General features: G+C 37.9%; 1 protein-coding gene across 7 annotated transcripts in view; it reads right to left on the bottom strand.

The window, feature by feature from the left end:
* The window catches only part of SUGCT (succinyl-CoA:glutarate-CoA transferase), a 754,504-nt gene that overhangs the window by 581,824 nt on the left and 145,833 nt on the right, over window positions 1–26,847 (bottom strand). For all 7 annotated transcript variants that reach the window (XR_002520705.2, XR_002520704.2, XM_017956755.3 and 4 more), the window contains exon 8: window positions 10,328–10,471. Coding sequence is in view for 5 of the 7 variants with exons in the window: in XM_017956755.3 (XP_017812244.2) it covers window positions 10,328–10,471 (144 nt within the window). In the remaining 2 variants the exon portion in view is untranslated. The remainder of the gene's footprint in view (window positions 1–10,327; window positions 10,472–26,847) is intronic.

Raw genomic sequence — 26,847 nt, 5'->3', positions numbered from 1 at the left:
TCCTTATCCCCAGAACCTATGAATATGCCACCTTATATGGTAAGGGGAACATCATAGATGTGATTAAATTAAATATCTTGAGATGGGAGATTATCCTGGATTATCCACGTGGGCCTAATGAAACCACGATGCTTGATGCAGGTGGTTTATTTATCATTTAGCTACAATGATGCCATAATAGTTGGGACCAAAGAGACATGATCTAGTTTACAGACATGGTCCATAAATTAAGATGGGTAAATAGTCACCATTGATTAGCCAACAAACAAGGACATGATGGCAACATTTCATTCTAAATAAAATTCCTGCCCCCTACAAAAAAAAGAAAAAAAAAAAACAAGAAAATAAATAAATAAGTAAATAAAATAAAAAATTCCCTGACCTGAGAAAATGCAAAGATAAAGGTGAAATTAATTAACTTAGTAACAAAAACAAATTGTTCTAACTCTAAAAGTAGATAGTAAAGATGATTCTGATATCATTAAACACAGCTTTAGGAATAGTCCATTAAATTCATGATTCTATTAGGTTCTGCAAGGACAAAATCTAAATTCAGGAAATACATGTTAACATCAATAGATCTTTCTATTCCTATTTCTTTTATATCTTGAACTCAACTATTTTTCTATTGTTTTACAACATTTGAAAGCTCCAAAGTGTTTTTAAGTATCTAATAAGAAAATTAAGCTACATCACCATAAAATATGTCTCCCCATTGTATTATTTTTTCCTTTGGGGTACCCTCCCACTAGTAATTATCAATTATTACAAGTTGAAGACTTGACTTTCCTTTTTAGTTCATATCATATAAAAATATGCAATGCCCATGAATATAACTAATGACTTCAGTATACAAAACCAGAGCATGTTCCCAATTCACTTACATTTCACTCAGTTTTCCTCAAGAAGACAACAAACCATATTTTGTATTGAAGTCAATTTGCATTTAACCTAACCAATAGCATTACAGCAACATAAAATGATAAGAGTATCAAAAATTCTTTAGAGCTTTCTTTGTAAATAATCTGATTTTTCCTTTTTTGGTTTAACTTCCTAATTACTCATCTTAATAACAGATCCTTTCTTTCAATATTTTAAATTGATGATTTTTGATTTAATTGAAAATAAAATTATAAATATTGATAGTACATATAATGTTTTGATCTATGAATACACTGTGAGATGATTAAATCAAGCTAGTTAACATACACATCTCCTCTTTTTTTTTTTTTTTTTTTTTTTTTTTCTTTTAGCGATGGAGTCTTGCTCTATTATCTAGGCTGGAGTACAGCGGTGGAATCTCGGCTCAATGCAACTGCTGTCTCCCGGGTTCAAGCAATTCTCCTGCCTCAGCCTCCAGAGTAGGTGGGATTACAGGTGCCCGCCACCACAACTGGCTAATTTTTGTATTTTTAGTAGAGATGGGGTTTCACCAGGTTGGCCAGGCTGGTCTCGAACTCCTGACCTCAAGTGATCCATCCTCCTCAGCCTCCCAAAGCACTAGGATTACAGGCATAAGCCACCATGTCTGTCCTTCATCACCTCATATATTTGTGTTTTTATGATAAGAACATTTAAGATCTAATCTCTTAGGAAATTTAAAGTATACATTATTATTAACTCTAGTCACCTTGCTGTACAATAGATCTCCAGAACTTATTTATCTCATCTAACTGAAACTTTGCCCTCTTTGACCATCATCTCCCCCTGCCCCCACCTCCAACCCCCAGCCCCTGGCAACCACCATTCTAGTCTCTGCCTCTATGACTTCAACTTTTTCAGATTCCACATATATACAAGACCATGTGATATTTTTCTTTCTGTGCCTGACTTATATCACTTAGTCCTGCAGGTTCATATGCCTTGTTGCAAATGATAGGATTTTCTTCATTTTTAAGACTAAACCATATTACATTGTGTATATATAACACATTTCTTTATCTATTCATCTGATGATTTACGTTTAGATTGATTCCAATGCTGCAGTGAACATGGGAATGCATATATTTATTCAACACACTGATTTTCTCATCTTTGATATATTCTCAGAAGTGGGATTGTTAGATCATATGGTAGTTCTACTTTTAATTCTTTTAAGGAACCCCCATACTGCTTTCCATAATGGCTATACTCATTTACATTCCCACTAATAGTGTGTAAGTGTTCCTTTTTCTCCACACTCTCGCCAACACTTATTATCTGTCTTGCTGATAATACCAATTCTAACAAGTTTGAGGTTGTGGTTTTAATTTGCATTTTCCCTGATGTTTCATGGTGTTGGACATTTTTTCAAATACTTGTTGGCCACTTGTATGTTCTGTTTCAAGAAATGTCTGGCCGGGGCGGTGGCTCATGCCTACAATCCCAGCATTTTGGGAGGCCAAGGCGGGTGGATCACCTGAGCTCAGGAGTTTAAAACCAGCCTGGTCAACATGGTGAAACCCCATCTCTACCAAAAATACAAAAATTAACTGGGCATGGTGGCCCGCAGCTCTAATCCCAGCTACTTTGGAGGCTGAGGCAGAAGAATTTCTTGAACTCGGGAGGCGGAGGTTGCAGTGAGCTGAGATGGCACCACTGCACACCAGCCTGGGTGAGAGAGCAAGACTCCATCTCAAAAAAAAAAAGAAAGAAAGAAATGTCTATTCAGGTCATTTGCCCAATTTTTAATGGGGTTATTTGTTTTCCTTGTTATTGAACTGTTTGGGTTCCTTATATATTTTGGATAATAACCCCTTATCAGATATATGCTTTGCAAAAATTTTCTCCCATTCTGTAAGTTGTCTCTTCACTCTGTTGATTGTTTTCTTTGCTGTGCAGAAACTGTTTAGTTTGATGCAATCTCATTTGTCTAGTTTTGCTTTCATTGCCTGTGCTTTTTGGGCTCATATCCAAATACCTTCACCAAAAAAAAAATGTCAAGAAGCTATTTCCCTATGTTTTATTCTCATAGTCTAACAGTTTAGGTCTTATGTTTCAGTCTCTAATCCATATTATCTATTTATTTACATTTAGAGACAGGGTCTCACTCTGTCGCCCAGGTTGGAGTTCAGTGGCACGCTCATAATTCTATGTAACCTCTAATTCCTGGGCTCAAGCAATTCTCCTACCTCAGCCTCCCAAGTAGGTAGGATTGCAGGTGCTCACAACCATGCCCGGGTAATTTTTATATTTTTTTTGTACAGACAGGGTCTCATTATTATTGGCCAGGCTGGTCCCAAACTCCTGGCCTCAAGTGATACTCCTGCATGCTGGGATTACAGGCCACTGCACTGGCCCTTTTAATCCATTTTAAGTTGATTTTCGCATATAGTGTAAGATAACAGTCCAACCTCATTCTTCTGCATCTGAATATCCAGTTTGTTTTTTTGTTTGTTTGTTTTTTTGTTTGTTTGTTTTGGTATTTTTGAGACAGAGTCTAGGTCTGTCACCCAGGCTGGAGTGCACTGGCACAACCTCGGCTCACTGCAACCTCCACATCCCGGGTTCAAGAGATTCTTCTGCCTCAGTCTCCCAAGTAGCTGGGACTATAGGCACATGCCACCACGCCCGGCTAATTTTTTTATTTTTAGTAGAGATGGAGTTTCACTAGGTTGGCCAGGCTGCTCTCAAACTTCTGACTTCAAATGATTCCCCCACCTTAGCCTCCCAAAGTGCTGGGATTACATGCATGAGCCACTGCGCCTGGCCAGTCAATTGATCTTTGACAAAGGTGCCACAATATACAATAGGGAAAGCACAGCCTCGCCAATAAATTGTATTGGTAAAACTGGATATTCAGGCTGGGTGGGGTGGCTCGTGCCTGTAATCCCAGCACTCTTGAGGTCAGGAGTTCGAGAACAGCCTGGCCAGCATGGTGAAACCCTGTCTCTACTAAAAATACGAAAAGTAGCTGGGCATGGCGGTTCGTGCCTATAATCCCAGCTACTTGGGAGGCTGAGGCAGCAGAGTCATTTGAACCTGGGAGGCAGAGGTTGCAGTGAGATTGTGCTGCTAAACTGGACAGCCTAGGTGACAGATTGAGACCCTGTCTGCAAAAAACAACAAAAACAAACAAACAAAAAATCAATTGACTGTAACTGTGTGTATTTATTTCTGAGCTTTCTGTGCTGTTCCTTTGGTCTACACGTCTGTCTTTATGCCAACAGCATGCCGTTTTGATTACAATAGCTTTGTATTATATTTTGAAATCAAGAAGTATGACACCTCCAGCTTTGTGTTTTTTACTTGAGACTGCTTTGGATTCATTAACAGAATGAAGGATAAAAATTATATGATTGTCTCAGGGAATACAGAAAAAGCATTTAGCAATATTCAACATCTTCTCATGATAAAAACTTACAATAAATTAGGTATAGAAGGAATGTACCTCAACAAAATAAAAACTACATATTACAAGCCCACAGCTAGTATCATACCCAACTTTCTGCTATAACCTTCTATTTTTCCTTCTCCCTCAAAGGAAGAAAAAACAAAACTCCCTTTGAAGAGTTCTCTTAATTTCCTTAGTCATACACTGTGCTGCCTCTCTACTTTTTCCTCCTATACTCATGCTTCAACACAATCTCAGCTTTTAGCTCTACTTCCTTCCTGGATACACAACTGCTTTCCTCACAGATTTGTACATTCACGGGCTTTTCTCAAGGAAATTCTTCTAGAGCTGATCTATCAATTAGGCACAGTAGGCACAATGCTTAAGACCCACAATACTTTAAGGATACACAAAAATGTTGCAATTTTCATTTCATTTAAAATCAGAAAAAAAAGTGTAATAATAATAAATGTAGAATAATGAATTATCTTCATCGTTATACCAATGCAGTTATAGAATATAATTTTTAATATTTTTATGAAGGAAAGGACCCACAAAGGCAAAAGTTCCCAGGGCCCACAGAAGTCATAATGGGCTCCTTCTTCTAAGTCAGCCTAGTCCCAGATCTCTCCCCAGTCAAAACTTGTCCATTCTAGCCTCATAGGCAAGACCTGCACCAGAAGTAACAATACGGGTACTTATCAAAACCTGATTAATGGTGATGGTTACATAACTCACTAAACTTACTAAAATCATTAAGTTATAATATTTATGATATGTAATATATACCTCAATAAAATTATTTTAAAAAAGATATAGAGTTGTTTTAAAAAGCTAGAAACACAGGTATATCTAAGGACACAAAACAATGAATTTTAGATTACTATACTTGTTTGAGATTCAAAAGTTTATCAGTCAAAATGATAAGAATTAAAATTGTATCTACTTGAATATGTTCATATAATATGATCAATGTACATATGTGAGTAAAGGATAGTGACATCAAAAGTGACAAAACATTCTGTATGTGAAAATAATTATGGTGCTAAAAAAACTAACTCATTGTAGTAGTAATTAAGGGAGCCTGGTTGCAATTAAGTACAGGAAGGATATTAAAACTTCCAAAAGATATTTCTGTAAGCCACAAAAGAAGAATAGAGCAACAGAATAAGTAGAACCACATCCAAACCCACTTCCTTGTTATTTACCAATGTCATCTAAAGAACACTGTTTAGATGCTGATGTTAGTTGTGACTGGACAAATTTAAATCATATTCAGACTAAAAAAAAAAATCAAAAGAATTTTTGAAAAGGGTTAAAAGTTATAGCCTTAAAACTATAAAAAATGTAGTGCCCACTACAAACCACATCCTGGCAATTGTCATGTCTCTATAATGAACTACTTGAAATGGTTTTGTTGTGGCTGAGGCAATCGTTTCTGAGTTAATAATCAGCTACTATTCCAATCGGGTGTAAATTGTCTTTTTTACACTAGATCACTTTTAAGAGGAGTATAACAATTTCATTTTTAGCAACTAATGTTCAATGTTATAATCATTCGTCATTCCATATAATATAATCAAAATGAGTAGAAAAGTATGTTTTTTACTACTGCATGAAATTGTATTCATTTTCCAGGCAGCTGAAATTAAGTTCAAATGTTATCTGCTTAATGCAGGTGAACATTTATATCCAAAAAAAGAATTTTTTTTTTTAATTTAAAAAAAGGTGAAGTTTCCTGTTATGCTTTTTAAAAAGTACCTAGAAATAGCACTCCTTATTTACATAAAGTAGATTTTAACCATGTTGTGGTCGGTTTTTGGATCTAGAATTTATAAGTGTTATCTTAAATTGAAAGACAAATTGAAGTCAGTCAAGGTTTATCTATTATGAAAAGTTATAATAATTATGATAAAATAATTATGTTGTTAGTCAACTTTTTAATCTCAACACATTACTAACAGTGAATTATTTTTTCAATAACCGAATAAAATTAATGCTTGTCATCATCATATTTTCTGATTTACAAAGTATTTTTCACATCCTTTATTGCATTAGATCCTAAAAACAACCCTCTACATTAGGAGAGTAAATATTTGTGGATTGCTTCCCCAGCATCCATTTCCCTCTCTTCTGGCCAAAAAATAACCATACCATTCTTTGGAGGAATCACCTGTCCCCCAGTCTCAGCCATACGGTTTGGGTGGAGTTAACCCCATCTCTAGTACCAGGAATCGCTTAAGCCGCTCAGTGTGTTCTATCTTTCAGGCCCCATTTATCAGTTTAGGAATGGTCACTTAAACCAGTGAAATTATGTTCTTGCTTTCTGGAACTTCTAGGAAAAGGGAACTTCCTTTTTCTCTCATAGGAACTACTGTAAGATTCTGAAACTTTTCGGAATAATATGGTGTAAGAATGTAAGATCTGGCTGGATGCAGTGACTCACACCTGTAATACCAGCATGTTGGGAGGCCAAGGCAGGAAGATCCCTTAAGGCCAAGAGTTCAAGACTAGCCTGGACAACGCAGTCAGACCCTCTGATCTCTAAAAATATATATATATATATAAAAATTAGCCAGGCATAATGCCATACACCTGTAGTCCCAACTACTATGGAGGCTGAGGAAGGAGGATTGTTTGAGTCCAGGAGTTCAAGGTTGCAGTGAGCTATCATCGCACCACTGCATTCCAACCTAGACAAAAGCACGAGACCGTATCTCCTTAAAAAAAAAAAAAATGCAAGATCTGAAACCAAAACGGCTACAACCTTAGTTCCACATAAGGAAGGATGGATAAAAAGGAGGGAGAGGGAAGAAGGTCGACAGCATAGAGGAGAAAGGAAAATAGGAAAGTAAAGATAGACGAGAGAGACAAAGAAGAGAAAAGAGATGCCCAAGCTAGAGAAGGGCACATGAGAAGAAAGGGAGGACAGAGACAAGGAATAAAGCAGAGGCAAACAGAGAAAAACAGAGCTCAGGATGCAGTGAATCCAGAGAGTGAAAAAGTTCTTACCACGCATTGCCTTGCACTTCAGGTAAGCTGTAGAGTAAATTATCTGTTACAATTGCCTTTTGAAGTTCTCTAACCACTACTCACAGTCCAGAAGCTATTCTGAATGGCGCAGCTGTAGCAAGTCTATGAAGAGACATATTCTTTGCCTTAAAAGACCATCACCTATTAGAATTTATGGATAAAGAAACAGAACTCTTGCTCAGCACAGTGGCCCTGGCCGGGTGCAGTGGCTCACACCTATAATCCCAGCACTTTGGGAAGCCAAGGCAGGTGATGAGGTCAGGAGTTCAAGACCAGCCTGGCCAACATGGTGAAACCCCGTCTCTACCAAAAAATACAAAAAAAAAAAAAAAAAAATTAGCCAGGAGTTTTGACACACGCCTGTAGTCCCCGTTACTCAGGAGGCTAAGGCACAAGAAGCACTTGAACCTGGGAGTCGTAGGTTGCAGTGAGCTGAGATCACGTCACTGCACTCCAGCTTAGCTTACAGAAAAAGAAAAAAAGAAAGATAGTTAATGTGACTGAAATACACTAATTTTAGCAATCTGAGTTAACTGTAGTACAATAGGCCAAATCACTGCTACTGTGTTTGCCAAAAGCAAATAATCTCATCATTAGCTGTTTATTGAGTACTTATCGTAATTCTAATGGTTTACCATCTTTTCTCATCTTCTCTGGCAAACCTAAGGGTTACGAGACATTCCCATTGGTAACAGTTGTTCTCACATTGATCTCAAAGAATTGGAAAAACCAATTTTTGACAAAGGCTGGGCTGGGCATTGAGGATACCATTGTAAGCAAAAACATTGTCCCAGCCATCATAGAATTTACAGTCTCAGGGAGAAACATGGACAATAAAAATAGACACAGACACGCACACACATACACACACCCCAAAAATGACTGACTATATACCTATATGTATATGCATGAGTTTGCCCTTACTGTGCCCTCACTTTGAAGGGGCCCTGCGGTGATTCCACTTTCCCCACCCTTACTCCCAGAGAAATACACACCTTCACATGGTGAACCACTAGTTACATGCTAGAAGCGAAAACTCTACGATACTCATCTAAACAATACAATACTCTTTACACATTAGAGTAAAGTAGTCTAGGTAAAAATCAGGAGACTTAAGTAGAGTCCCAACTCCATGACCTGCTACATGATCTGTGAGTCCTGATGTAAAAAAAAACTGTAGGGCCTCCTGTGGAAGTTATTAACAAATTCAAGACAGTGACAGCAGAACATTTAACTAAGCCCAGGGCTACCCATGACTGCACAGGTTACACACCCATGAAACCTTCATGGCTTCCAAACTTATTGGATGTGCAACTTTTATTCAGTTGCTTACCCTACCTCAGGTTCCTTACAGCTTAGAATTAGGGGAAGAAAAGACTTTCTGCACCCTCCCATAACTAACATCTGTAGTTCTTTATTAAGGAGTGAAACCATTCATTTGAACAGAGTTCTTTCACCTTTTTATAGAAACATTAAAATTCTGACTGTGACTCGAAGCTACTGTTATGTAAAAACCCATACGTAGTATTTCATTTTCAACTATATTGATTTTTTTATTTCTATATACCTCCTTAATTTTGCCTAAGAGGAAAAAATATCCAAAGCAGTGTTCCAAGTTTACTATTTTCCCATGTATGCCTTTTAAATCTGAAATTCCCAACTGGGGTCTCTATGTCTAGAAAGTAGTTTTTCCCACAGTAAAATGTCTCCATGCACAAATCAGATATTTTCTTTTTCTATCATGGAAAAATTATCTATTCAGAATCAACTTCCACATATGGTACAGCATCTGGGTCTGATCCAGTGAAAAGAAGGCAAAATGTCATTTTGACAGTGAGTTAACCCTTTTATTCCCCTAGTTTAGTATTTAGCACAACATAACTAATCCAAAGCAGTGTTCCAAGTTTATCTTTATTTTCCCATGTATGCCTTTTAAATCTGAAATTCCCAACATGGGGTCTTCTATGTCTAGAAAGTAGTTTTTCAAACCACAAGAGTACAAATGTCTCCATGCACAAATCAGATATTTTCATATTACAATTCTATCATGGAAAAATTATCTATTCAGATACCATCAACTTCCACATATGGTCAACACGACATCTGGGTCTGTAATCCAGTGTTATACCCACTATTAGATATTGTGGCTTAATGTGTTAGAAAAAATTATATTTTTAATAATAGAAAATTGATTTTTCCATTGAATATATTTCAACATAACTGGCTTCTTTTGTAATCCTAAGTACCTCATTTTATGTGTTCAAAAACACAATTGCAAGGAAAAGTCCAGACTTCACCAGACTACCAAAGGGGTTCATGGCACATAAAAGGTGAAGAAACAAGTCAAAAGAAGTTATAGGGTACATATGAAGCAACTATATCTCTTGTCTTACAAGAAGCAACAGACACATTCTAGTAAAAACAGCCTGGAAAATTTGAGTTCAACAATGATGTCTACATTGCAACAAAATCTTCATGGTCCGTGTATTTTAAAATGAAAACAAGTACATGAGCCGGGCGCAGTGGCTCATGCCTGTAATCCCAGCACTTTGGGAGGCCAAGGTGGGCGAATCACATGAGGTCAGGAGTTCGAGACCAGCCTGACCAACATGGAGAAAACCCATCTCTACTAAAAATACGAAATTAGCTGAGCGTGGTGGCACATGCCTGTAACCCCAGCTACTCAGGAGGCTGAGGCAGGAGAATTGCTTGAACCCAGGAGGTGGAGGTTGCAGTGAGCCGAGATCGCGCCATTGCACTCTAGCCTGGGCAACAAGAGCGAAATTCCGTCAAAAAGAAAGAAAGAAAGACAGAGAGAGAGAGAGAGAGAGAGAGAAAGTACATCAAAACAAAACAGTTTTTGTTGTTGTTGTGTTGGTTTTTGTATTGTTTTTGTACATGTGACCACAGAATTTGATCTGAAAAGGTATAACCCAGACATAGTTTTTATAACATTATCTGAAATATTATTTGGATTGTTACCTGTGATGACAGTAGGTTACAATCAATGAACAGTCCTTTCCCGGTTTTGTATTTTTGTATCAATCCAGCCATAATAGCTCCATATGCATACAGGCCAGTGGCAAGATCAGTCATGGCTACTCCTGGGCGAACTGGCTCTCCATCCTGATTTGAAGGTTGGGTTGAGAAAGAAGAAATAATTAAACATTAAAAGAATTATATGATTTCTCAAATCTTCTAATGTGAAATAGAAAAAAGAATTGTCTATGAAATGTGCAGACACACACAAAAAAGTTAATAAAATAAATTGCTATTGTGAGTATCTGTTGGTAATAGGAAAATATTTATATTTGCTATATAATTCTCAGTGTATTTCTCTCCCCCATGCCTACTAACCTAACTAAACCAAACTAAAAATAAAAGATTTTTTAGAAACCGATCTGATGTTTCAAATGTTTTAAATTCTTTCTTGATATATTTTATCTTGTTTATACTAAAAAAAAAATTAATTGAATTTAAATGGGTTAATTTATTGGGGAGAAAGAGTTAAAGCAGTGTTTTTCTCCTATTGGGTGAGAGGCTCTCTCACAAAAAAAAAAAAAAAAAAAAGAAAGAAAGAAAGAAAGTAAAAAATCTGGTCAAACCTCCTTATAAGCATGCCAATAGCTGGCAAAAATACTAACGGTGTTTGCATAATAATTTTTAAAAAGACTACTTACCCATAAAGAGCTTTTAGCAGACTGCCCCTGGATTAGGATTACTATGATAAACTGAGAATCTACAGATTTATGGGACATGGAGCACGGGGCACAGGACATGAGCTCTGCAACTATCTGCGTATAAAATGGAGATCTTTCACAGCCTGTAACACTGCCTGCTAATAACTCATATATTTCATTAAGGACTTCATCTACTGCTCTGGGCCGCAGAGTTTTGTCTATTGCAGTAAGAAAGGATCTGGGGGCCTCTCTCAATGTCCTGGACCTGTCTCTGCTTTTCCTGAACCTTTTGATTGCTTGTATTCTTGAAATTATAAGGAAAGCTTAACATTGATTAACATCTCCACTTCACGTCGGTCTGATTTGATAATCCAATTCTTGGCCCATATGTAAACATGTTAGAACAGTACTTGACACAAAATAAAAATCACCTATCAAAATTATCATCAACATTATTATTAATCATTGATATATCAGACAGTTTCTACTTGTCACTACCTTTAATTCTGATAAGCCTTAAATGGCACAGAATACCTAAAAAAAACTCACATTTCACATTTCATCTGGTTGATGCAGTCATTCAATTACCTCCTTATTAATTAATTCTAGCTTCCGTTGAGTCATTTTCAGAAGTTAATTTGTCCTTTTTTTGTATCCCATCATAAACCATGTTAATTGTTTTGAAAAGTATTGTTTTCCAAAATTATGTTTAAAGCAAGTAACTGAGACTGTAGAGTAGCTAAACTTATTTTTTCCCTGCTTTTCAATACAATTTCAAGGACGATATTGCCATGAAACTTGGAAATGTCTGGCAGTTTACTATTATCATTATTGTCAAAAGTTGTAATGTAATGCCTTAAATCAATATATTTAAAATTAAATTTGTCATTAGAATTTAAAATTATTTAATGTCTTAAAAGCGAGAGACAAGTTCAAAGTTACGTAGACCCTTGAACAACAAAGTTCTGAACTGCCTGGATCCACTCATATGTGGATTTTTTTTTTTTTCAATAAAAGCTACACTAAAGGCTGGGCACGGTGGCTCACACCTGTAATCTCATCACTTTGGGAGGCCACGGCGGGTGGATCGCCTGAGGTCAGGAGTTCGAGAACAGCCTGTCCAATACGGTGAAACCCCATTTCTACTGAAAATACAAAAATTAGCCAGGTGTGGTGGCACATACATATAATCCCAGCTACTCACGAGGCTGAGGCAGGAGAATTTCTTGAACCCGGGAGGCGGAGGCTGCAGTGAGCTGAGATCACACCACTGCACTCCAGCATAGGTAACAGAGCGAGACTCCATCTCAAAAAATAATAATAATAATAATACCATATGACCCAGCAATTCCACAACTGGGTAGATATCCAAGAAAGAAGAAAATCAGTAACAAACAGATAAGTGCATTCCCATGTTTATTGCAGCACTACTGACAACAGCGGAAATATGGAATCAACCCAAATGTCCATCAGTGGATGAATGGATAAAGAAAATGTGTTCATGTACAGTGGCTCATGCCTATAAATCCCAATACTTTGGAGGCCAAGCAGGAGGATCACGTGAGGCTACGAGTTCAAGATCAGCCTGGGTGACAAAGTAAGATGCTGTCTCTACCAAAAAACACAAAAATTAGTTGGGCATGGTGACACACACTTCTCGTACCAGCTACTTGGGAGTCTGAGGTGCAAAGATCACTTGAGTGCAGGAGTTCCAGGCTGGAATGAGCTATGATCATGCCACCGCACTCCAGTCTGGGCAAAAGACTGAGACCCTGTTTCAAATACAACTGCAATGAGATAGATAGATAGATAGATAGATAGATAGATAGATAGATAGATAGACAGACAGATAGATAGGAATATTATTCAGCCATAAAAAATTAGCTGGGCAAAGAATAAATTCCTGTCATTTGCAACAATACGGATGTAACTGGAGGACATTATGTTAAGTGAAAGAAGCCAAGCACAGAAAGACAAATATCACATATTCTGACTCGGATGTGGAAGCTAACAAATTAGATCTCATGAAGATAGACAGCAGACTAGTGGTTACTAGAGACTGGGAAGGGTAGGGGGAGGAGAGATGAAGAGAGGTTGATTAGTGGGTACAAACATACACTTAGATGGAAGAAGTAAGAATTGTTATTCAGTAGATCAGTAGGGTGACTATAGCTAACATCAAAAAGCTGTACATTTCAAAATAGTTCACAGGGAATAATTTGAATGTTCCTAGAGTAGAGAAATGGTAAATATTTAAGGTGATGATGGGTATATCAACAGCCCTGATCTGATTATATTAATGTATGGAATGATCACATGAACCCTGAAAACATGTACACCTACTATGTATCGATTTTTTAAAAAGCTAAAAAAAAAAAAAAATGAAGCTTCTCAACCTGATAAAGGGCATCTATTAAAAAATCATAACCCAGATCACACTTGAAGGTAAAGAACTGAATGCTTTCCCCTAAAATCAAGAACAAGATAAGAGGCCAGGCACGATGGTTCATTCCTGTAATCCCACACTTTGGGAGACTGAAGGGAAGATCACTTAAGCTCAGGAATTAAAGCCCAGACTGCACAACATAGTGAGACCCCCACCTATATATTTTACAAAAGAAAAAAATTTTTTAACTGATCACTTTTTTAATGGAATAAGACAAGGATGTCCACTCTAACTGCTTCAATTCAACATTACACTGGAGGTTTTAGCCAGTGCAGTTAGGGTACAAAAAGAAATAAAATGAATTTAGATTGCAAAGAAAGAAGTAAAACTATCTCAATTTGCAGATGACCCAGTCTTACGTATCAAAAGTCCTAAGGAATCCACTAAAAAACTCTTAGAACTAGTGATCGAGTTAAGCAAGATTGCAAGATAAAAGCCAATAAACAAACATCAGCTGTATTCTATCCAGTAGCAATAAACAAACAAAAAATGGCCGGGCGCGGTGGCTCAAGCCTGTAATCCCAGCACTTTGGGAGGCTGAGACGGGCGGATCACAAGGTCAGGAGATCGAGACCATCCTGGCTAACACAGTGAAACCCCATCTCTACTAAAAATTACAAAAAACTAGCCGGGCGAGGTGGCGGGTGCCTGTAGTCCCAGCTACTCGGGAGGCTGAGGCAGGAGAATGGCATGAACCCGGGAGGCGGAGCTTGCAGTGAGCAGAGATCCGGCCACTGCACTCCAGCCTGGGTGACAGAGCGAGACTCCGTCTCAAAAAAAAAAAAAAAAAAAAAAAAAACCAAACAAAAAATGAAATAAAACAATTCAATTTATAATAGAATCAAAAAGAATAAAACACTTAGAAATAAATTTAACAAAAGAAGTACAAATTTATACTTTTAAAATAATAAAATATTGTTGAAAGAAATTAAGACAAAAATAAACCAAAAGTCATGGAGCAGAAGATTTAATATTGTTAATATGGCAATGCTTCCCAAACTCCTCTGCATGTTCAAGGCAATTCTACCTACCAAAATCCTAGATGCCTTTTTTGCAGAAATAAAATCTGATCCTAAAAATTCATATGGAAATACCATAAACAAAGAATAGCCAATATAGAAAAAGACAAAGTTAGAAGACTCATAACTTCTAATTTCAAAACTTATTACAAAGCTACTGTAGTAAAGGCAGCATGGTACTGTTGGAAGGCAGACATATAAACAATAAAAATTCTCACATTTACTTCCAATTACTTTTTGACAAGTATGCCAACACAATTCAGTTGTAAGAGTCTTTACAAAAAATAGTGAAAATAATAAAGTTGGATCCCCTCCTTGTAGTACATACAAAAATTGACTCTAAATGGATCAAAAATTGTAACAATAAGAGCTACAACTATGTAACAGAAGAAAATATACACGTAAATATTTACGATCTTGGATTTGGCAATAATTTCTTTGATATGACATCAAAAACAGTAGCAACAAAAGAAAAAATAGATAAATGGGACATAATTGAAATTAAAACCATGTGTTTCAAAGGACACTACCAAGAAAGTGAAAAGACAACCCACAGAATAAGAGAAACTTTAGCAAATTATGTACTTGATAAGAAATTTGTACAAAATTTCCTTTTTTTTTTTTTTTTTTTTTTTTGAGAGCCTTGCTCCCTCACCCAGGCCGAAATCCAATGGTGTAATCTCGGCTCACTGCAACTTCCACCTCCTGCACTCATGCAATTCTCCTATCTCAGCCTCCCATGTAACGGGACCACAGGCACACACCACCACAACCAGTTAATTTTTGTAGAGACAAGGTCTCGCCACATTGCCCAAGCTGGTCTTTAACTCCTGGACTCAAGTGATCCACTGGCCTGGGCCTCCCAAAGTACTGGGATTAAAGGCATGAGCGATCACACTCAGCCTGGAATTTTTAAAGAACACTTACAATGCAAAAATAACAAGAAAAGTGACCTAATTTAAATATGGGCAAAAGATCTCAATAGACATTTCTCCAAAGAAAATATACAAATGGTCACTAAACACATGTAAAGATGCTTAACATCATTAGACACCAGAGAAATGCAAATGAAAACACAATGAGTTTACAACTCAACAATAAAAAGACAAATAATCCATTTTTTTTTAAATGGGTAGGTCAGGTGCAATGGTGCACACCTGCAATCCCAGCACTTTGGGAGGCCAAAGCCGGAAGATTCCTAGAGCTCAGGAGTTTGAAACCAGCCTAGGCAAAAAAAAAGCAAGTCTGCGTCTCTACAATAAATACAAAAATTAGCCAGACATAGTGGTGCACACCTGTGGTCCCAGCTACTAGGGACACTGAGGCAAAAGGATTGCTTGAACCCGGGAGGTGGATGTTGCAGTGAGCTGAGATTTCACTACTGCACTCCAGCCTAGGTAACAGAGCAAGATTCTGTCTCAAAAAAAAAAAAAAAAATTAAAAATTGAAGTTAAATGGGCAGAGGTTTTAAGGACACATTTCTCCAAAGAACATAGATACAAAATGATGAATGGGCACATGAAAAGATATTCAATATCATTAGTTGTCAGAGAAATGTAAATTAAAACCACAATGAAACACTACTTCACACTCACAAGGATGACTATATGACTACCATAAAAAAAGAGAGATAATAACAAGTGTCAACAAGGATGTGAAGAACTAGAGCCATCATGTACTGTTGGTGGGACTGTGAAATGCGGTAGTCACTGTGATAAACAGTCTGGCAGTTCCTCAAAAAGTTAAATATAGAGTTAGCATACGACCCAGCAATTTCACTAGTAGGTATGTACCCAAGAAAATGAAAGCATGGGCCGGAAGCATTGGCTCATGCCTGTAATCCCAGCACTTTGGGAGGCTGAGGCAGGTGGATCACGAGGTCAGGAGTTGGAGACCAGTCTGGCCAACATGGTAAAACTCCATCCCCCCTAAAATTACAAAAATTAGCCGGGTGTGGTGGCGCATACCTGTAATCCCAACTACTCAGGAGGCTGAAGCTCAAACCTGGGAGACGGAGGTTGCAGTGGGCCAAGACTGCACCACTGCACTCCAACCTAGGGGACAGAGCAAGACTCCAACTTGGGGAAGAAAAAAAATTTTTTTTAAATATTAAAGCATGTGTCCTCACAAAAAGCTTAGACACAAATTTTTACAGCAGCATTATTCACAATAGCCTAAGAATAGAAATAACCCAAATGTCCATCAAATTATAACAGATAAATAAAGTGTGGACTAGCCATACGGTGAGATATTTTAGGCAACAAAAAAGAAATAAACTATTATACTAATACACAAAAGCACTTTAACAAATATTATGCTAAATGAGAGAAAGGCTGCATATTATATAATTCCATTTATGTGAACTATCTAGAACAGACAAATCCATAGAGATAGAAAGTAGATTAGCCAGGAGCTGGGAGGAGGCAGGAATAGGGAATGACCACAAATACATAAAAGGTTTCTTTTTTTTTTTTTTTTTTTTTTGAGACGGAGTCTTGCTCTGTCGCCCAGGCTGGACTGCAGTGGCCGGATCTCAGGTCACTGCAAGCTCCGCCTCCTGGGTTCACGCTATTCTCCTGCCTCAGCCTCCCAAGTAGCTGGGACTACAGGCGCCCGCCACCTTGCCCGGCTAGTTTTTTGTATTTTTTTTAGTAGAGACGGGTTTTTTAGTAGAGACGGGGTTTCACCGTGTTAGCCAGGATGGTCTCGATCTCCTGACCTCGTGATCCGCCCGTCTCGGCCTCCCAAAGTGCTGGGATTACAGGCTTGAGCCACCGCGCCCGGCCTAAAAGGTTTCTTTATGGGGTGATGAAAATGTTCTAAAATTGACCGTAGTAAGGTTGCAAAACCTATTGAAGTATACAAAAAGCCACTGAATTGTACACTTTAAATGGGTGAGTTGTATAGTATATGAATTATATCTCCATAAAGCTGTTATATTTTTAAACTCCATAATTCTGATAATTAAATGAAGCAGAAAAAATAAAGTTTAAAAAAACTCTTTAAAGTCCTGCTTAAAATCATGTATTTAGTAAAAATTCTATAAGTTTTCTTTCATTCAAGGCTATTGTTTTATTTCACTTATTTATTTCAATGAAGTTTTATTTCATTCAAGGGTAACAATAACTAAAGAAGGGGTACCATTCACTCCTTAGTACAATTCTGAGGTGGCTACGCTCATACTGTGAAAATATCTTATAAATATATTCCTGTCATTGAAAAGTTGTCAAAATGCCAGAGAAATAAGGAAGTAAAAATAAATTGCCATTTAGTGAGTAGAAATCCCCACAGAGAACAACACTGTGGCTGTGAAGTGCCTAAGTATTCCCAGGTGCAATAAGACAAAATCAGAGAAGAAGCTGTGTATCTACAAGGTACAACCCCATTCCACATCTGGAACTCCACAGAGCCCTGCTGCTACGACAGTACAAAACAACGTCTCCCTTCTCCTTAACTCTGGGATGAATGGGGTGGTATTGTCTCTATCATGGGTAAAGGGATTCGTTACTCAACATCTTTAGTAAAAATATATTGAAAAAAATTGGTAATTAACAAACTTTGTTAAGCAATATGCCTCAGAATCTCACCATAATTTATTAGAAGTGGACTTAAACTCATATATAGACTTTTAAACATCAAGTAATATTTTATTTTGTTAAATTATAGTTTTAGAAATTGATAGTACAATTTTTATTTTGTTCATGGTCTCTTAGAAACAGCTTTACATGTATTTAGCTTTTTTAATGAATTAACGTAACCCTTTTGTCAGAGAGATTTATGATAATTTTCCTGTAAAAGTAACAGATATGCCTGTTATCAATAAAGACAAGAAAGGGAAGAGTATCTAGTTAACACTTCAGACATACAATTATAGTGGGAGGACAAAGTATTAAATAAAAATATTAAAAGTCTTCTGATTATTCACTTTCCATATGTGTTCATGTATTTCTCTGTTTTCACTATTCCCAATGTTATTTTCTTTTCTTCTTCTTCTTTTTTTTTTTTAGATGGAGTCTTGCTCTGTCTCCCAGACTGGAGTGCAGTAACACAATCTCGGCTCCCTGCAACCTCCACCTCCTGGGTTCAAGCGATTCGTCTGTATCAGCCTCCTGAGTAGCTGGGACTACAGATGCATGCCACCATGCTTGGCTAATTTTTGTATTTTTAGTAGAGATAGGCTTTCACCATATCAGCCAGGCTGGTCTCAAACTCCTGACCTCGTGATCTGACCGCCTTGGCCTCCCAAAGTGCTGGGATTACAGGCATGAGTCATCACGCCCAGCCCCCAATGGGTTATTTTCTTATACTCTGTCATCCCCCATTCATTCATGTATTCAAAAACTCACTAAAAGTAGAAGTTGACCAATAGTGGAAAAACCAGTCAAATGCGAATAAGGCACAGTTTAGATAAAAGAATTGTATCAGTGATAATTTCTTAGTTTTGATCATAGCTCTACATTTTGAAAACATTAACATTAAAGGAAATGGGGTGAAGAATATAGGCACTCTATTATTTGTGCAATTTTTTTGATAGGTATAAAACTATTTCAGGCCAGGCGCAGTGCTCACGCCTGTAATCCCAGCACTTTGGGAGGCTGAGGTGGGCGGATCACCTGAGGTTGGGAGCTGGAGACCAGCTTGACCAACATGGAGAAACTCCGTCTCTACTAAAAGTACAAAATTAGCTGGGCATGGTAGCAAGCGCCTGTAATCCCAGCTACTCAGGAGGCTGAAGCAGGAGAATCACATGAATGCAGGAGGCGGAGGTTGCAGTGAGCCAACGTCGTGCCATTGCACTCCAGCCTGGGAAACAAGAGCAAAACTCCACCTTAAAAAAAGAAAGAAAGAAAAAAAGAAACTATTTCAAAATTAAAAAGTCAAAAAGTAAAATCTGAAATTCCTTCTTTAAAAAATGATAATTTTGAAATGGCAGAAATGGTTTAGTGGTATTTATTTATTTATTTATTTATTTAGATTATGCAATCTAGAGATTAAGGGGGAAAACCACACCACTACCTGTGAAGGTTTTTGTTTTTTGTGTATTGTGTTGTTTTTTGGTTTTTTTGGCGGAGGGTCAGAGTCTTGCTCTGTTGCTCAAGCTGCAGTGCAGGGGCATGATCTCAGCTCATTGCAGCCTCCACCTCCTAGGTTCAAGCGACTCTCTGGCCTTAGTCTCGCAAGTATCTGGGATTACAGGTACATGCCACCATGCACTGCTAATTTTTATATTTTTAGTAGAGACGGAGTTTCATCATGTTGGCCTGGTCTCGAACTCATGGCTTCAAGTGATCCAGCCACCTTGCCCTCCCAAAGTATTGGGATAACAGATGTTAGCCACCATGCTTGGCCCATCTCAACTTCCCAAAGTGGTGGCATTACAGGCCTGAGTCACTGCTCCCAGCCAAAGGTTTTGTTGTTGTTGTTGTTTCCTTTACATCCCGATCTCTTAAATTACAAAATTAAGTATTTTTAAAAATTACTTTCACACACACAAATTTAAGAATTTTTTTAACATTTTTACTCATTTCTCTATGCTCTTCTCACTACATTCAGAGCTTGTCAAATGAAATAGGGAAAGAAAAAGGAAAGAAATGAGAGAAGGAAGAAAAGGAGGGGGAGGGAGGGACAGCATGAAAAAAAATCATGTGTTTTTCTAAGTTTCTAAAATCTTGTTTTGTTAAAAAGTACATCGAAGCTGTAAATCAATTTGGGCATATGTTCAATAAAGAAGCATGAATTTGAAAAGTCGCCAAGCATTTTTCTCTTGTTACATTACTGAACCTAATTACTTCATAAAACAACAAAAGTGTTAAATTTTTTTTAAGTAGTTGGCTTCATTTCTAAAATAAAAAATCATTCTTAAATGTATCTGTGTCCCTATGTCATATCTTTATTTCATACTGAGTCATTCATTATACTAATGTAATCTACAGAAATTTTTTTTATGTCCTGGGGCACACAAATTTTTTAATAAACTACTTTCCAAAATATAAATTTTTCTACCATTTACTAACCACATAACCTTTGGAGAAGTTCTTGGCCTTTCTTAGTTTTTTTCTCAGTTGTCAAATATGGGTAATGACAAAATCTACTTCAGCATTTGGTATGAGAATTAAGAAAAGGTGTATAAAAGCACTTTATGAAGGTAAAAGGCTGCACAAATGAGACCTTTTATAAGATACTTGGTGTGATAACGGGACACCCGTCAGAATGACTTCGCAATGGTGCAGGGCAGAGAGATGAGATGAGAATCTCAATCAAGGACAAGTGGAGGTCATGGATTCAAGAGATACTTAGAAACTTGAATTCAGAGACTTTGATTATTGATCAGTTGGGAAGAGTAAAAAATAAAATAAATTTGGGGAAACAATCAACAGGAAATTAAGTTTCTTAATATGAAGGTAGTATTTTCATTGTTAAAACCACCATTCTCAAGACTTGTAGCCCTAACGAGTGGAAAACGGTCTTTAGTGGAATTGCAAGCATAGAGAACAAAGAACGGAATATTCAGATCAAATGAAGGTTTCCGTGCACATAGAACACGAGTCCTCACAGTCACTGCATTCACACTTCATGGGCACAGACTCTGCAACTACACAGCATCTGAACCTTCTGTTCTAAACACACACTCTACTTGAACCACTAATTGATACTAAAAATACGCTTACAGACATTCACATACAAATTTCCACAAACTAACATTCCCCTACTTGAAGGAAATTCCATTTACTAACTCAAAACACTGAACTCCACTCCTTTCACTGCCTCATCTATAAATAGGCATAACAAAGTCTGTTACTTATGTACCTCAGTAACACTATGGAGTCCTCCAGTCTAAATCACACCATTTTAGAACTTGAAAGGATCCTGTAGTTCAATCCTCTTATCAGTAAAGGTAAACAAACAGGAAAGTACACGAGTTGTTTAGAGATCAGCATCTACTAATTACTGACCAACAGAGCCCTAATAAGACAGAGAAAAGAGTCTTAACACTATAAGGCACTAAATTTAGGCTATAAGTGGTGAATAATCCCAACAAGAGAAAGGTCTTTACATTGCAGACTAGAATAGGCAGATCATTTTTTTTCATTACACCCTGAAAGACTTGAAGCTCCCAGCTCACTCCTCAGCCATACACCTCCAGCTAAATCTCAACAAACCACAAGCCAGAAAGAAAAAAAAAATGACAAATTGAGACCCCAGAAGAAAGGAAGAAAAAAGAAAGACTGAGAGCAAAGGGAAAGAAGAAAGCAAAAATTCTCTCTGATCTTCATCGCAGGTGGACTCACCATATTAGCCAGGCAACCCAAGGGAAAATGTAACAAAGCGATTTGTGTCATTCTCTGGATCCCTTGTAAGTGCCTGATTACCTAATATTATTAATGTCTTTGTGATACTATACTAAAATTTTCTGCCATTCCAAACATGAAAAGTATAACTTGGAGGTACTGAACTTATAGATCATAACATCATATAGTCAAGTTTTAAAAGCAGCATCTAATTTACTCTACACAAGGCTTACAAGCAAGCAATCCTTGTTACAGATGAGGAGCTAAGGAAGAGTCCATTTAAGTAAATACTGTGAAATGTTAAGTAGCAAAGTCAAGATGAGACCCCAGATCAACTGATCCAAAAACTGCTGTCTATACCACATTGCTGGATTCAAATGCCTTCCTCAAGGCTTCATGATCGGTTTGGATTAAATATTTTGTATTTAGTAAACTAGTAAGAAGCTGTATTCAGATCTCTTTCACATCTGTAACGTGTATGCTTCCAACATCATGTTTTTCAAAGTGCTTTAACACATGATGTCACATTTAACACTAAAAGATAATTTTATAACTACCAGTATTATCACCATTTTATAATTCATGAAAAAAATATTTAGGCCAGGCACCGTGGCTCATGCCTGGAATCCCAACATTTTGGGAGGCCAAGGTGGGCGCATCACTTAAAGTCAGGAGTTCAGGACAAGCCTAGCCAACATGGTGAAATCCCATCTCTTCTAAAAATACAAAAATTAGACAGATGTGGTGGCACACACCTGTGATTTCAGCTACTGGGGAGGCTGAGGCAGCAGAATTGCCTGAAACCAGGAGGCGGAGTTTGCAGTGAGCTGAGATGGCACCATTGCACTTCAGGCTGGATGACAGAGCAAGACTCTGTCTCAAAACAAAGAAATATTTAGACAATAAATTAACTTGCCAAAGTCACAGAGAGTAAATGATACAAGCAGAACTCAGGAATTCTGATCCAAAAGCTTCTGTTCTTTTTGCTACCATCTTTTCTCCATATATTGTTTTATTATACATCAATATTCCTCATCTTTCCTTTTCAGACAATCACTAAAGAGCAAAAATTGTAAATGTGTGAGTTAATTTGTCATTTCTACAACTGCAGTCAAGAAATGATTGGCCCTAATGTGGTATGGCTTGTTCTTTGCAACTCAAGTGAACTGCAAACAATCTAATGCACCTACAGAGAAACATACTTTTACCACTCAGAGATCAGGCAGGATGGGCACGTTCAGGGAGGTATGGCCATAGATGCTTTTACCATCTGAATAATGTAAACCAAAACTTTTTTCAAAAAATAATTGAAAGAGTCAATTCACTGGCAGCCTACATTGAAAAATACACAAACCCACAAATTTACAAAAATGCCTTAATACTCCAATCACACTATATTCTTGTCTAGTGACTGAAAACCATCTCAATCGTTTTTACCAAGCTCCCACAGTGAGATGCCCAAAATATCATCTAGTCTGGCTGTCCTCATGAGTTTAAATAGAGTAAGACTGGGAGAAAATGAAATGTAAGGTTGGAAAATTATGATATTTTAAGGAATAGACTAAGAAATAATTTCAAAAATTATTTTACATCTTTCCATGCTGCTCTTCAAGAAAAAGTTTCTTAGTTATAGTTCCTATGCTACAGCTTTCTGCACTGATGGATCAGAGGGTAGAAAGAACAAATGTAAAAGTCAATGGCTCCAACTTCTGAAACAAAACAACATTTATATCCACTAAGATCTGCGTATAAAAAATCCTGCATTGAATAGGCATCCTCTGAACTCAGTCTGTAAAAAAATTTTAAAGAGACATTTGGTCTAACTCCCTGACTTTAGGCAGGTAAATTTCTAAGTCATCTAGGAGAGATGCTCATCTCTCTCTTTAAATATCTCCAGAGGACTGAGAATGGTTACTGAGTGTCTATTACATGCCAGGCAAGCACTACAATGGGGAAAGGAGCTAACATTGTTTCCTCCGTGTTTGTCTACACATTATCTCATTGAATCTTAGTACATGTTTCAGAATACTTGTTAGTATTCTCATTTTCACAAGTGAAAAAAATAACAAGGCTGAGAGATGTTAACTGGGACTAAGATTCCAAGCCAGGACTGTCTGAAGGCCCAAGATCTTGCTACTCCATCATGCTAATAGAAACTGCGTGACCTGAACCTATTTCTTTATCTATTGCAAGATTCATTACCCTAGTGGTCACAGTTCTTCATTAGGTAACTAAAACCTCTTCTCTGATATGAGCTAATATTCTCTTATTCAACGTTCTATGAATAACAACAATAACTGCTCCACATCTTCCCCATAAAAATAGATTAAAAGAGACATCAAATCATCTATTTGCCTTATCCAAGGCAAACAACTCCAGTCCCTATAGACTTTCACTGGAGAAAATCTACTTTATATCCCTGAAATAATTTTGGACTTTTTTCTTCTCCAATTATAACAACTTTTTCAAAGCATTATGACTCAAATGAACACAACACTCTGAAAAGTAACGGAGATAGAAGGAGAAAAAAAAAAGTTGGGGTGGGGTTCCTTTCTTTAATAAAATTCAGAAAGTAAAAACAGGTCAGACACGGTGGCTCACACCTGTAATCCCAGCACTTTGGGAGGCCAAGGCAGGTGGATCACCTGAGGTCAGGAATTCAAGACCAGCCTGGCGAACTGAAAATACAAAAATTAGCCACGCGTGGTGGCACGCACCTGTAGTCCCAGCTACTTGGGAGGCTGAGGCACAAGAACTTATTGAACCCAGAAGACAGAGGTTGCAGTAAGCCGAGATCACTCCATTGCACTCCAGCCTGGGCAACAGAGTGAGACACCATCTCAAAACAAAACAAAATGAAACAAAACAAAAAAGTTTTTTAATCCCTACCTCAAAGCTGAATATTTTTTCCCAACATCTGTACCATATTTTTTCCAAATATTCACAACCCAGAAATTCTCGGTTCACATTATCTGAGTACAAGGTTTTACCTAAAAAGAAAGGCTCTCCTTTTAAGCATGTAGCTTAAAGAACTCTAGACGGAATCAAGTGCCATAGCTATGGCTACCATGTAGCAGCTTCTTATAATCAAACTGAAGCGGAATGTTTCCTAGAACAATTAAAGATTCCAAATTCATATATGGCAAATAATCAATAAGCACCAACTCCATGGTGGGTCTGTGTTATATTCTAGATATACAAAAGGAATGTCCCAAAGACTTTCTCTCAATTCAGCCACTAATATTCTAAAGAGGAAGACAAACAGATATATATTAGCAGCATAAGTACAAACATACAGAAGCACAGAGGAAAAAAAATGGTAAAACAGATCTAACAGAGTTAAGAACCATGTCATAAAGGATGGAGAGAAATCCTGCACACCTAGTAGTGCTCTCAATAGAAGCACTATTGGCATTTTGCAAGAAAAATTTAGATTCATGGGCCTGTCCCATACATTAAGGATGTTTAATTCATACCCAAGCACTAGTGTCAATAACAAATGAAATATCCCACATATCATTTTAAAATTTCCTTAGAGTTTTACTATCTCCAGATGAAAACCATTGCTAGAGCCTAGGATACTTCAAGCTCAGAACTGACATAGTGACCAGACCCACTATCCTATTGCTTCTTAATTATGAACAGTAGCAGGGAAAGTGAAGCTAGGAGTTCAATGACTAAATAAATGAGTGAAAGTGTTTAAAATATCAACAGACCTAATAAGGTCAAGAAATTTGTGATACAAAAGATGCAATTAGAGAATAAAACCAAAAATAGAATCTTCACAAATAACGCAAAATACAAAATGTGGATATATGAGTGGGTTGAGCAAATGAATGTTAAGTAAAGATAACCATACAACTGGCATCTAAATAAGACTACAGAGAGGCGGAACAAGATGGCCGAATAGGAACAGCTCCAGTCTCCAGCTCCCAGCACGAGCGACACAGAAGACAGGTGATTTCTGCATTATCAACTGAGGTACTGGGTTCATCTCACTGGGGAGTGCCAGACAATCAGTGCTAGTCAGCTGTTGCAGCCCGACAAGCCAGAGCTGAAGCAGGGCGAGACATCGCCTCACCTGGGAAGCACAAGGGAGAAGGGAATCGCTTTTCCTAGCCAGGGGAACTGAGACATGAAACACCTGGAAAATCGGGTAACTCCCACCCCAATACTGCACTTTAAGCAAACGGGCACACCAGGAGATTATATCCCACACCTGGCCGGGAGGGTCCCACGCCCATGGAGCCTTCCTCATTGCTAGCACAGCAGTCTGTGATCTAACCGCAAGGCGGAAGCCAGGCTGGGGGAGGGGCACCCGCCATTGCTGAGGCTTAAGTAGGTAAACAAAGCCCTGGGAAGATCGAACTGGGTGGAGCTCACAGCAGCTCAAGGAGGCCTGCCAGTTTCTGTAGACTCCACCTCTGGGGAGAGGACCCAGCTCAACAACAACAACAACAACAACAACAAAAAGCAGCAGAAACCTCTGCAGACACAAGCGACTCTGTCTGACAGCTTTGAAGAGAGCGGTGGAGCTCCCAACACGGAGGTTGAGATCTGAGAACGGACAGACTGCCTGCTCAAGTGGGTCCCTGACCCCTGAGTAGCCTAACTGGGAGACATCCTCCACTAGAGGCAGACCAACACCCCACACCTCACGCAGTAGAGTACATCCCTGAGAGGAAGCTTCCAAAGCAAGAATCAGACACGTACACTTGCTGTTCAGCAGTATTCTATCTTCTGCAGCCTCTGCTGCTGACACCCAGGCAAACAGGGTCTGGAGTGGACCTCAAGCAATCTCCAACAGACCTACAGCTGAGGGTCCTGACTGTTAGAAGGAAAACTAACAAACAGGAAGGACACCCACACCAAAACCCCATCATCAAAGACCAGAGGCAGATAAAACCACAAAGATGGGGAAAAAGCAGGGCAGAAAAGCTGGAAATTCAAAAAATCATAGCGCATCTCCCCCTCCAAAGGAACGCAGCTTATCGCCAGCAACGGATCAAAGCTGGACGGAGAATGACTTTGATGAGATGAGAGAAGAAGGCTTCAGTCCATCAAACTT

This window comes from Papio anubis, chromosome 4 (genome assembly GCF_008728515.1).
Source record: "Papio anubis isolate 15944 chromosome 4, Panubis1.0, whole genome shotgun sequence".
Taxonomy (NCBI): Eukaryota; Metazoa; Chordata; class Mammalia; order Primates; family Cercopithecidae; genus Papio; species Papio anubis.
The sequence above is the reverse complement of the archived record's forward strand: the minus strand, read 5'-3'. Positions and strand labels throughout refer to the sequence as shown.